We start from the raw sequence: 13,580 nt of genomic DNA on the forward strand, positions 1-13,580 counted from the left end.
AAGTACAAAACTACTTATTACACTTTTCTTTTAAAAAATCTCACATAGTTTCCACGTCTTTCTCATTAAAAAACAAACACATAATGTCGAGAAAAAAAGACACAGTGACGAAAAAAAACACAGTAGATCGCAAAATTTAACACCCGTTTAAGTTATAAAATACTATAATTTAGAACAACCCATCTCGACCCAAACACATTTTGATCATAACCCCTTTAGACCCGAACCAATTCTCACATTTTAAGTTCACTTAAACAGGCCAATCATGCTCATATATACCTAAAATAAGTTCAGCTCAATTGATGTTATTTTATTAAAATGAGTTCGGGTCAAAATGAGTTATTTTAAGAGTATCAAATCTGTTCGGGTTAACAACAAGTGGGCCAAAAAGAGCTATGATCATAATGAGTTCGGGTTAAAACGAGTTGTTTTAAGTTATAGTTATAACTTAAAAAATAAATTAATTATTCATGTATTCTTAGTTTTATGTGAGTTTAAACAGTAAGGGTTTGGCTCATATTTAGTTCTTCGGTCAATAGTTTTTTTAAGTAAAATGAGTTTGGGTTGAAACGGTATCAAATTTAATCCCGCTTCTGTTGTAGCAATCAACCCGGTTCAATTTCATGGTATACTATTTTAGTATTGTTGCATTTGATCAAAATGGTCAATTTTTCCCACCCAAAATTCTATTTTCTTCTCTCATTCATTCTAGCTATTCATAGGTCAAAATCTTATTGAAATGGGTCATAACATAAATCGGATCAGCCCTATATATTTGATTTATCTTTTATCTTTAAGTTTGTACATTTTTTTCACATAACCAATCTTATTTTTTTGAATCTCCACCACCATCTAGCAAGCATAGCAAGGTTCGCTTCTCTAAGACCCCAATGTGTAGATTTTTAGTCAGATAATTAACATTAACATATATATAATTTAATAAAAATTCAAATGCATATTTTTATATTGTTAATTGTTTTGTATGAAAAATGTACAATTCACCAAAAACTATACAATGTAATTTGAATGTCTAATAAAAATAACACCCACACCTATCTATACAAATATACAAACTCTGTGGGTTAACTTAACCTCATGTGAAGCTCTTCACAAGTGAATAATTTAAGCAAGCATACTTTTTTTTGTTCAGATCTGGTCCCTGTACTTGTAAACTTTGTCAAATTTGGTGCAAAACTTTTTGGCGCGTCAACATGGATAAATTACGAAACTACCCCCACTGTTAAGATCACTTCCCTGGACAATTGACGAACTATTAAAAGTCGATGATGTTTCCACGAACGAGGTTGACTTGGACTCTGAAAAGTCAATGCCTGTTTCGGGCATCTTTTCCAGTATTTGCTCTAATTCATGAACCACATCTAACATGCTTGGCCTTTTTTCGGGCTTATCGTTGCAACACCGAAGAGCCAAAGATACAAACTTTTCAATGCACTCTGAAGGGTATGAACCCATTTTGTTATCTATGATTGAGAACATTATTCCTGTTTGATGAGCTGTATTGACCTGTCAACACATGTTTGTTGTTTAAAGAAGTCTATGATCAAATGACAAATCCATGAAACTTATTGGGTGATTCGGGTTATGTTTTACATCTAAAGGGTCAAATGGGCTAAATAAAATGTAGCTGACAAGAAAATATGTCAATTGTCAATGGGCTGAAAGTCCTGCAAAGTGTACTTTTAATTCTTAAAACAGTTTGCATCATTTTTTTTAAAAAATTAATTTTTAGGTAATATAACTTGTATGGTCAAAAATAGGGGTGTGAACAAAATTCACGGGCTTGAGTTAGGTATAAATAGTTCGGGTCAGTTGCGGGTTGAACCCGTGAGCTAACCCGATGGGTTTGCGGGCTGACCCGTAACCCATTTATTTTTAAATTTTTTTATTAGAAGTGTTTTATGTAATAGGTTAAATTGGTTGGGTATCTTATGTCAAAATTTAAAATTTCAAAGATATTCACCTAAGATTTTATGATTAAAATGTAATTGTTTTATATATATTTGTAATTTTTGTAGTAAAAATGTAAACTTAAAGCACTAATATGTGAAAAAAAATAAAAATATAAAAAACTTTCGGGTCACACGGGTCGTGTTTGGGTCAACCTGAGAATATGCGTGTCGTGTTCGGGTTCACGTGTCTGACATTTAAAGGTGGCAATTTTGACAAGTTTACTGAGAGATGGTTCGATTCAGGTTATGTTTATGTTTATCTCCAAACGGGTTTAACGGATAAAACAGAAAATAGCTAAAATAAGAAAGGGCCAAATGGGTCAAACATGTCCAAATTGTTACTGAAAGAATATAATATATATGGTCCTTTTTGCAAATCTGTTTCTTGTCAACCTGAACTTACCCAATTTGAGACTTACTAAATAGTTACCAGTTTTGACCGGCCACGCGACCCGACCTGCCAAATTCGCCACCTCTAGAGAAATTCAAGATACAAATGTAAATAAACCAAACGATACCTCGCGGACAATATTTTTGCCATGTGATATTGGTTTCATACTAGTCAAAATCTCCAAAAATACAACTCCAAGGCTATAAACATCACTCTTGGCTGACAGCTTATGGGTTAATAAGTACTCGGGATCAAGATAACCCTGCAATATGATATCAAATTTGTTAAAAGAAAGGCGCGAAACAGAATAGTGGGAACATGGTTATCAAGTGGGAAAACGTGCATATTTTAACCCAGCCCATGTAGAATTTATTGGTTTTGACTCGAACCCGTTTGGTCCTTTAAAACACTGAAATCTTATATGATAAATTTCTAGCCAGTTACTTATAAATGGGTCAACCCGGGTTATGTTTTTCTCTAACGGGTCAAACAGAACAAAAAATAAATTTTAAAAAGATAAGTGTTACTAACGCATACAACCCCCGAAATGGTTTTATTCAAAAATTGTAGATTATTTTCTTTTAAATATAACTATTGTATTTAAATTAGATATTTATAAATAATAAGAAAATAGAATATTTCGGACAGACAGTGCTTCATGTTGATCACGCCGTACCAGAAATTATCCTTTTTGTCCTGAACCTGTTTGACCCATCTGAAATAATATAGTTTTTGTAAATTTATTTAACACACTTAACTATTACACACACACACACACACACAAAGTTTCTTGACACGACCCGCACCAGAACTTACCCATTTGACTTGGACCTGTTTGATCCATCATTTCACGCGCTAATTGTTTATAAAAAAATTAAACCTTTCTAGACAAAAAGCATTCCAAGTCAACCCAACCCATACAAAAGTTATCAGTTTAAACCCAAACCATTTACAAGATGATACTTAAAAATAAAAATAAAAAAGCGTTCAGGTCAACCCGATCCATACCAAGTTTCATGTTTGGACTAGAACCCATTTACAAGATGATTTTTTTTAACAAACTCTGTGTCGGGTCAACCCAACCCGTACCAGATTTTATGTTGACCACAACCCGTTTGGCCCGTCACCCAACCTGCCCAGCTGAAACAAGACTTACAGGTGTTCCTCTAACAACTGTAGATACATAATTAGGCCCGGTTCCATTATCATCCAAGTTTGGTGCCAGCCTGGACAGCCCAAAATCAGCAACTTTAGCAACGAAATTTGAATCAAGAAGAATGTTGCTCGATTTAATATCGCGGTGGAATATTGGCGGGTTGGTTTCTGTGTGAAGATATAGGATTCCTTTTGCTGAATCTAGTGCCACCAGTAACCTCATTCGGAAGCTCAATGTTTCACCAGATTTGGCTGTCATCAAATGCAAGAAAAGTAAATATTGTAGCATTCGTCAACGAGCCAAGCCGCTCGTAAGCTACTTGAGATCGGCTCGCTAAAAGCTCAAATCGAGCCGAGCTTAAACGGTGTCCAGCCCGAGCTTGAGCTTCACTTATGGAGCTCAACCTGGCTCGCTAGCCTAAACAAGCCTTATTATGTATATATTTATTATTTAATATATTATATATGATAGTAATTATTATTATATATAAAATTATGATAAAAATAACCAAAGAATATATATTATGTATATATAAAATTATAAATATAAATATGCATAAAAAAATAATTATAAATGTATATAAACTAAATAAACAAGACGAACTCAAGCCTAAATGACTTGGGCTCGGCTCATTTACACCCCTACCTATAAAATTAACTAAAGAATATATATATATATATTATGTAGATATAAAAGTTATAAATATAAAAAAGATAATTACAAAATGTATATAAACTACTTGATAAATATAAAACGGCCCGAAACAAGCTCAAGCTTGAAAACTATTCACAAGCCAGGCTTAAGATTGAAAAACTGTTCATAAGCAAAGCTTGAGCTTTAAAAATAGAGAGCTTGAAACAAGCTGAGCTGAGGCTCGGCTCAGCTTGTTTACACCCCCCACATAGAACACAATCATCGAATCCCAAAAAAATTTCAAACCTTTTAGCCAATCACTCAATGTTCCGCGGGGCATGAACTCATAAACCAGTATCTACATAAGTCCAAGAACACTAGCATAAGTTTTACTTCATCTCCAAGCTATAAATAAATTACAAAATAAAAATAACAAGAAATACAAAAAAATAAAATATACCTGCTCTTGTTCTTCATCACAGTATCCAACAAGAGAGACAAGATTTCTATGATGCAATCGTGATAAAAGTTCTATTTCTGTTAAAAATTCCTTTTCACCTTGCAACGACCCTTCTTCTGCGCGTTTTATAGCTACGATTTTCTTATTCCATAATATTCCTTTATAAACTTTCCCATAACCACCTCGGCCAACAACACTTGAATCGCTAAAATTCGCAGTTGCAGTTGCCATTTCTTGAAAAGTGAAGCTTTTAACATGATCAATATTTATGGAAAGTTTTGAGACTGCAAAGTGTAAATAAATAACATCAAATGAAGTTGTTCATAATAAGATCAAAGATTTTGGGTATGCTTTGTTTTGTTTGTTTTGATTTAAATTTTTATATCTATTAATTTTTATAAATAATTAAAATTTACGAAACACTCAAATCATCTTTTTATTAAGATTTTAAACAACATAAGCACATCCAGACACTATCCTCTAGAACTGAATATACTATTCTAAGTATTTAATATCAAATAATCACTTCTGAAACACATCCAAATTGAAAACTTACGTAAATTTTTTCTTGATAATCTGTACTTGTATCTCTCATGCCCTTTCTTGATCAAAACGGTCAATATTGAAGAAATTAATACAGCACAAACAACCGCTACAACTACAATGGTTATTAACACGCCTCTTCGTATGCCTTTTCTTGGTGTTTCAGCGTTCACTAAATTAGCAAGAAAGTTTTTTTTGCATAAAATGTCAAAATACTTTCAGTCTTGACATGTTTTAATCATTATACTTTTTCTTGTACATTTAAGTCATTAAAAGTGGCTTTTTGTCCCGCACATAATCGGGACAAAAAGCCATCTTTTAGTGACTAAAATACAAAAAGAGCACAATGATTAAAACACTACAAAAGTGAAAGCACGTTGTTTTTTATGCAAAAAAGAAAAGAAAAAAAAACACGAACGTTAGCCTTAACAAAAACAGCAAGAAACTAGAGTTGGCAACTTGGACTTGCTTAACAAGAAAATTAGTTGGTCAATTGAGTTGAAAGTCACTCAAAGCATCTATTAATAAGAACAAATATAAAATCCCATAAATCATTTTAATAGAAAAAATAGACTATTACCAGGTAACTAAATATTATAGTCATCTTTCAAACATTGATTGTTTATGAAAAAAAAAACTATAACTTTTTGTACAAAATATGTATCAAATCAACCCAATCTTATAACCCGTTTCATCCCCTACAAAAAAGTACCCAGTTTGACCCGTTAACCCCACCCGCATAACCGTCCAATTTGCCACCTCTACAAGAAACTAATCACACACACAAAAACTGTTTCTTACAATGCGAGTACGGTCCAACAAGAGTGAAATCTAGAAGCTCATACGGTCCAAACAAATGACTCCCTGGAAATACCCATGTAGTAAAAATCCCTCTAATCCGTAAAACATCGCTAGTAGAAAATACACCCGAACGCTCGGTACCAACTTTCGGGAAAAGTTTTAAAGACATTCTTAAACGGGGTCCTCTTTCCCTTATAACTGACTCAATCTTTAACTGATAGAAGTCTAGACCAAGAGAGTCTGTTACATAAGCTTCAAATTGGTCTTGATAAGGTGGAAAATAAGAAAAACTTGGACTTTTAAGGCGGTAATCGATTTTAAGAGGTGAAGCACAAAAGCAAGGGGTTGGGGCATTTAGAACATATTCAAAGTAATTGTTTATGGGACATGATTGAACTGGACATTCGGTTGAGTTGGTGGAAATTGAATGTAAAAAAGCTTCATATTCTTTAGGTTCACAAAATTGATCTTTGTTGTGTATGCTTGAATTTCGACAAACGGGATTTCCTTGTAACCTGATAAAAATAATGAATTGATTAGAATAGAGCTAAGAGAGCGAGTCAAATGAGTCAAATGGGTCAGACGGATCAAACAGGTTGAAAATCTCCAAAAGTGTATTTTGTTCCAAGATTTTAAACTTTGATTGTAAAGTATTGTTTTATAATTGTACTTAATGCATTAATTATTTGCTTAAAATCTAAAATAATGAGGGAAAAGTGCTTCCGGGTCGAGTTTGACCCGCACACATATTGACTTATTACCCAACCAGCCCTCCCGTGCATATTGCTACCTATACTAAAAGAAAAAATAAATAAAGCATAGGAAGAAGATGACATACCTTAGGCTAGCATTTACAGGTGGATTTAAATCTCCTTTAACATTTGAAAGATTATTATTTCGAAAATCACTGCAGCAAATGTCGATATATTTTAAAAGTAGTCAAGATATGAGTAACAAAGTTCATATTCAAAGTACAGATAATGAAATTAGAGTTTGACTTTTCAAGAGTCAAAGTTTAGGTATTAACTTTAATAATAAAGAAAAATGGACTTTTGATATGCAATATTTCTTACAGTAGAAGTTTCGAGGTTGCATTAAACGACTTGTTCTGCCATACATTAGCTGAGATGGAACCACTAAGAAAATTGTTCTCCAGGGACCTGCAATATTTAAAATATGCAAATAGATTAACTTCCTATAAACTATTTTTTAAATAATGAAAAGTAAAAGATCCTCACAGTTTTTGAAGATAAGGAAGATTTGAAAAACTTTCAGGAATCGATCCGTTTAACAAGTTATCTGATAAATCACTGCACAAGGTAATATGTATTCAATAAAAAAATATTAAACTACATCGGTTGAAATTCAAGTCGCATGATAAATAATAAGAAAACATATAATGATGTAAGGAAAGTATCTTTAAACTTACATAGTTGTCATACTATTTGAAAGCTTATTTGATGGTATTGATCCGGTAAGCCTATTCCTGCTAAGATCTCTGTCAAATTAAGCCAGCCAAAATCAGCCAAACAACACACATATGCACTCAAGCGCACGTCTCATGCAATGGGCTCGTCAAAAATCTCGCGGCTTGCACAAAATGGGCTTGTTTAGGCTCATTTGTAAGCGAGCAGAGCTGGCTTGGGGGCCAAGGTAGGCTCGTGGCTCACGTGTTGACTCGTTTATATTAAACCCCATATTCATATATTTGTGAGTGTGTGTAAAATATAGAAGGTTTAAAATTTAAATATTTTGAAACATAAACGAGTTGGCTCAAGCTTAAGACAAGCCAAGCTTGAGCTCAACACTTCAGCTCGTTAAGACAAACGAGCAGAGCACGAGTCCACCCAGGCTTGGCTCGTTTACAACCTAATGGAGTGAGAAAACATGAGCATACATGTAACTGAGATTTGGTATTCCGCTAAGATCGGGGAGAACTCCTTGCAAACTACAGTTTCTAAGGCTTCTGCATTAAAGTAAAAACACTAATTAAGAAATTATTCTTCATGGAAAAAATAATATTAGTTCACCAAAAGGACAATTATATTTATTAAAAATTAAATCATTAGTACTTACAATTTCATTAAATTTGATAGATTTCCATATGAAGAAGGAATTTCACCATCAAAGTGATTGTTATCAAGTTGACTGTAAGGTAAGATTAGCAAGCAGATGAGTAATTACTATTTATGTATTTAATTATTTCATTATGGTATAAAAACTGGTATAAGTAAGAAAATAAGCTTACAGTATGTGCAGTTCTGGAAAATTTCCAAATTCTGATGGAAGATAACCAGATAAGTTATTATTATCCAAAAGCCTACAAATATGACACTAAAAAGTCAATGCTTTAATAATTTAAATCATTGAATGATAACAATATTTTGGTCTACAGCTATTTTTTGGTAACTAATGCTTTAATGATCTAAATCTTCAATTAAAAAAACGAGTTATGTAAAGTCCGTACATGCGTTAAGAACTAAAATTAGCTTTTGACATTTTTCAACATGTTCTGACTTATTTTGACCAATTTGATCCATTCTGGTTTTAGCTGAAGTATTTATCTGACTGTTTTATATGTGTGAGATAAAACACAACCCAAATCAACGAGTTCACACGTTTGTATGCGTGTGTGTGTATAATTAACTGAAAAAAGAGAAATAGGGTATTATAGACATTTCGCCACTTAAACAGAAAAAGAAAATGCAGATACAAGTCGTGGGACTAAATGTGTTACTTTATCTAAAATCACTGCACTAATATGTAATATCTGAAAACAATGTATCAAATCCTTAATTCATGTAAACCACAGAGACCATTCGTGCAATTCGTTCTTATAATAACAAAATCTATTTGACACGTTTGAGTCGGTTCCCAATTTGGCTAAAAAGTTTTACGTTACCCATATGATCTGTTTAATATAAATAAAAGAAAAAAACCAAATAACAACCCGAGTCGATCTATTTATAATTTAGTAAAATAAAAACTCCAATAAAATATAAAACAGTTAAATAAGTCACTAAAAGAACTCACAAATGCATCAGAGCAGATAAATTAGACAGTTCAGCCGGAATTTGACCAGACAATGAGTTATTGTTGAAATGGCTGCAAAAATGAAAAAAGAATGTAATGTAATCGCATTATTATACAAATAAACACAAACTCAACTAAAGTCTGATTTTATAATTCACTCACATATGTTTAATATTGTTCATATTTGAAAATGATTTGGGAATTGGTCCTGAAATCTGGTTCTCGTCTATTTGGAATCTATCTAAGTTTGTAAGATATCCAAGTTCAACGGGTAAACTTCCGGTCAATTGGTTTCCGTTTAAAAGCCTGCAGAGAGTGTAATTAGATGATAACTATGCCATAAAATATATAAAAGCATATATAATTTAGTTAAATGTTATAACTTTACTTACAAGAGTACCAATGATGAAAGATTTCCAATTTCTTTTGGTATACTACCAGTTAAGTTATTCCACATGAAATCCCTTCAAAGTTCAAATAATAAAACACAAACCGGAGTTAATGATCATATATATAAACTTATATGCTCTACACATTTCAATTTTTGGGCTTAACATTTTCTTCCAAACGAGCTGAGCCCTAGCTCGACTAAGCTCGAGTTGCTCTCATGATCGGCTCATTTATTATTTATCATTTACTTTATGTACATTTTTAACTATTTTTCATGTATTTATAACTAAAATCTGTATATATAACATAATATATATTACTTTACTTTTTTTTTTATCCTAAATTTAGAAATAAAAATAATTATTATATAAACATATTTTTACAATAACATGTTTGTTTAGGCACGCGTGCTAGCTTGGGCTTGATAAGTGAGGCCCAGGCTTGGGTTTGCTAAGAGCTCGATCAAGCCCGATAGATTCAAGCTTTTAACGAGCTGATCTTGAGTAGCCCACCACCAGCTTGGCTCATTTACACCCAGCTAAATTTCATAATATAATATAATATTTTAATCACTAAAAATGTCCTTTTTACCAATTTCATAGTAAAAAAAATAAAACCAGTTACTTTTAACAGTCTGTTTCACTAAATAAACAAACAGGACAATGACATTTTTAGTGTTTTGATAGGATTAATTTGAATACTGGACTTACAAAATTCTGAGGTGAGAAAATTGACCAAGTTCGGGAGCTAAAATTCCCGAAAGATTCATGTTTAGTAGTTGTCTGTAAACAAAATGTAATAACAGTAAGCTTATTTACAAAAAAAGAAAAGAAGAACATTATAGTGAGATGACAAAAGGTGAAGAAAACACACATTTCCTGAACATGCAAGAATTTATTAACATTGGTTTTATGAACACATATAACGCCGGTCCAATTTGATGTACATGGATCGCCTTTATTCCAGTTATTAAGACGATTCATTGGATCGACTAGATTACGTCTTACCGCCAATAATGCAGATACTGCATATAAAAATGGAAGAGAAAAAAACATTAGTCAGTTTAGACACACAAAAATGTGATTTTTGTGTGTTGGAGACGGTGCTTGAAATTGAACATGATTATGCTGTTCAAAGTTGTAATAACATAATGTTGAATGTTTGACAAAATTTAAATATTTAGAAAAATTAATGATGTATTAGGGGTGGCAAATTATGACATAACCCGAGCATATGAAAGTAATCACGTTTTTGGTTGGAGTATCTAACCTGTATAATAAACAGGTCGTGTTTGGACTGACCTGCTATAAAACGGGTTGTGTTCGGGTTGGCCTGTTTAATCAAACGGGTCGTGTTTCGCTAACCTTTTTGATTAAACATGTTGTGTTTAGGTTGACCTGTTTAATTAAACGGGTCATGTTCGTGTTGACCTTTTAATTAGACAAATCCTGTCCGGGTTCAATAATCCAACCCTACCCCAGACTCGCTTAAAATCTTGTAACCCGAACTCAACCCGTTTAACCATTTATCTAAACAAGTCAAACGGGTTGTAAAAGGGGTATTTCCAGTTTTAATTTCTACATATATTTAATAATTTCAAGATTGTAGCAAACCCCCTATAATATTTAAAGCAATCAGAAATTTATCAAATTATTCACTATGCTTTATTGCTTTCGCTCCGCGTCAGTAGTTTAACTAAACGGGCTAAACAAGTAAACCGAAACACAACCTGTTTATTAAACGGCATAACACGACAACCCAAAACACAATTATTTACAAAAGAAACATTTAAAAAAAGAATTAGTTTACCTTCAGAAGGATCAGTAACTTTAGCAACTGCAATCATCAGCAAACAATGAACAGTAAAAGCAAAAACACATCCACATGATTTGTACTTAAATCCCATCATCCTGAAATTAAATTCAAACCAAGTTTATTTTTATAAAAAAAATACTTGAATATTATATTCCAGCAGATGATTGGAAGTACCTGAATCCCATCAATGGTTTACTGTGTGGTGGTGTTGAGTTATTCAAGATCGTAGTACGGAGATGAAAGTCAAAAGACAAAATCTTATTACAGCAGGTTTGTCACTCTAAAACAGAAAGACACATAATAATAATTAAAAGTGAATAATAATAATAATAATAATAATAATAATAATTTGTATATGATAAGTTTATTTAAGTTAAGTTGAACAACCTCATTATAGTCAAAGGCTGCGGCCAATCACACGTCTATACCGGCCGTACCATTCATACTCGATCCGTGGAACTACGGAGGTTAGACTTGAGCTCGCCTCATTTCAAGTTTTTTCTAAAGTTTCAACTTAATTTTTAAGTCGTTTTTTCAAGCTGAAGCTTAATTTATTTATTCTTTATTAATTAATTTAATTATAAATATTTTTTAATCACAAGTTAATCGTAAGTGTATATATATAACAAATATTATTACATAAGTATATATATTAAGTATATTAAATATTAATTATATAAATAATGAGCTTAATAAATGAAGCTTTAGCTCGAGCTCGTTTATTAAACAAACTTAATTTATGAAGCTCATTTAGGCCCGGCTTAATTCAAGTTATTAACGAACCGATCTCAAGTAAATAGTTCACGAGACGGTGAAATACAAAATTAGTGCAACTTCTTTTCTTTTATATTTTATATATTCAGATACCGTTGAGTAAATATTAGGATATCCTAGGTTTAATTTTTTTTTTATCACACATGAATTTTTCTTATAGATCCGTCACTAGTTCACGAGCCGCTTTGGCTCGTTTACACCCCTAATTTTAAATCACAATAAATTGTCATATGAGTCGTAAGAGAAGCAAGTCATATGGGCGGGCATACGTCTCGTATGATTGCTTAACTAAGTAACTAACAAGTTAACAACTGCTATCACTGTTGACATAGTCTTTTGAGCTATATGGTATATATTTGACTCAATCATTTAACTTATGGATACGATCACGTAAGAGGTACCTTGATGTACATATGGGAATTTGGTCAAATATATAAAAGTAATTATTATAGTAGGAAGAGGAATCCTCAAAGTCGGTGTGTTCACATCAGATGGAAAAGGATACGACCCTAACTTATTTACTTTTCTAATTAAAATGAAATGAATTGTAGAATAATCCACAATAATCATTGGTTGGTGGGTGGGTGTTGTTAGTCTACTCAAGAAAAACATACTATATTGAACCAATTGTATGTTTATTAAATGTTCCGTTAATCGGACCGGTTCAACTATAACGTACTAATCATAATTGATCTGATTTAGTATTCTAGAACCGTCTTATTTGAGTTGTCTTGTTGAACTGGAATGATAATCGAACATGATCATTTCAATTTTTTTTGAAGTCTCATTTATTGATTTATTTATCTCTAGATTATGAAACCGATCGGTTCAATGATTAGTCTAGTTATAAAAACTTAATGCTTATATGAATATAAAGTTAAAAATACTGGAAAAAAGTTTCTTTCCTTTTTAAATGACATGTGTAATGTTATTAAAACAAAGGTCCTAGCAAAGTGCTAGGAACCCAAAAACGAAACTAAGTTACAAGTTACTAGTAATGTTAAAATTACACAAAGACTCCCAATCTAGATCAATCATTTCTAACCTATTCTTGATCCACAATATGCTCAAAATCTTTACTTCTTAGAACAATATTTTCATTTAGTGCACTATAGTTGTTAAATAGAAGATTGTTTTTGCTCACCAAATGCTCCAAGGTATGATATAGATGATGTGATCCCTATTAGTACTTCTTTTAACTTCGTGGATGAACACAAGTTGTAGGCAAAGTTTGACACCTTCTTAGTCAAATTGCCAAAAAAAATATGGGCGGTTTACGCTAAGACCAAATTTGTAACAATATACTTTGAAAGAATTCCTAAAATATACCTTTAGTGGAGAGAGAATCCACTTTAATCTCTAAAAACTTGCAATTCTAGTTTTGTCCCATCAAAACATGTCGAGGAAGACTTGTTTATTGTATGGGACGACTTGCTTATTGTGTGGGACAACTTGTTTGTCTATCAAATGCACAAACGACATGTGCCACCAAACATTAAACAGAATCTCAACACACTTCGGCGTCCTGACGAAACCATGCATCTCCGAACACTTTATGTTTGAAGGCTACTAATTATATTACTATAATTAGTTTTACTTAAATATAATTTTTCT

The 13,580-nt window shown here is 32.3% G+C and overlaps 1 protein-coding gene across 1 annotated transcript; it reads right to left on the bottom strand.

The window, feature by feature from the left end:
- Positions 1 to 977: 977 nt before the first annotated feature.
- On the bottom strand, positions 978 to 11,286 carry LOC143548784 (putative LRR receptor-like serine/threonine-protein kinase At1g06840). The gene is made up of 20 exons (XM_077039872.1): positions 11,187 to 11,286; positions 10,251 to 10,401; positions 10,088 to 10,159; positions 9,380 to 9,451; positions 9,150 to 9,293; positions 8,988 to 9,059; positions 8,203 to 8,274; positions 8,031 to 8,102; positions 7,852 to 7,920; positions 7,384 to 7,452; positions 7,193 to 7,264; positions 7,028 to 7,114; positions 6,793 to 6,861; positions 5,955 to 6,469; positions 5,167 to 5,325; positions 4,611 to 4,894; positions 4,457 to 4,508; positions 3,518 to 3,768; positions 2,489 to 2,623; positions 978 to 1,524 (listed from the first exon to the last, which is right to left on the bottom strand). The coding sequence occupies exons 1-20, from the start codon at positions 11,284 to 11,286 to the stop codon at positions 1,207 to 1,209; spliced, it is 2,835 nt and encodes a 944-aa protein (XP_076895987.1). The 3' UTR covers positions 978 to 1,206.
- Between the last annotated feature and the right edge of the window lie 2,294 nt (positions 11,287 to 13,580).

Source organism: Bidens hawaiensis, unplaced genomic scaffold, assembly GCF_021521415.1.
Source record: "Bidens hawaiensis isolate Kalapana, Puna unplaced genomic scaffold, B.hawaiensis_p1.1 tig00015249_1, whole genome shotgun sequence".
Lineage (NCBI taxonomy): Eukaryota > Viridiplantae > Streptophyta > Magnoliopsida > Asterales > Asteraceae > Bidens > Bidens hawaiensis.

Coding starts and splice junctions, on each gene's coding strand:
- LOC143548784 (XM_077039872.1), bottom strand. CDS start 11,286: ATGATGGGATTTAAGTACAAATCATGTGGATGTGTTTTTGCTTTTACT. Junction 10,402..11,186: donor AGTTACTGATCCTTCTGAAG/GTAAACTAATTC, acceptor TTTTATATGCAG/TATCTGCATTATTGGCGGTA. Junction 10,160..10,250: donor TTCTTGCATGTTCAGGAAAT/GTGTGTTTTCTT, acceptor TTTTGTTTACAG/ACAACTACTAAACATGAATC.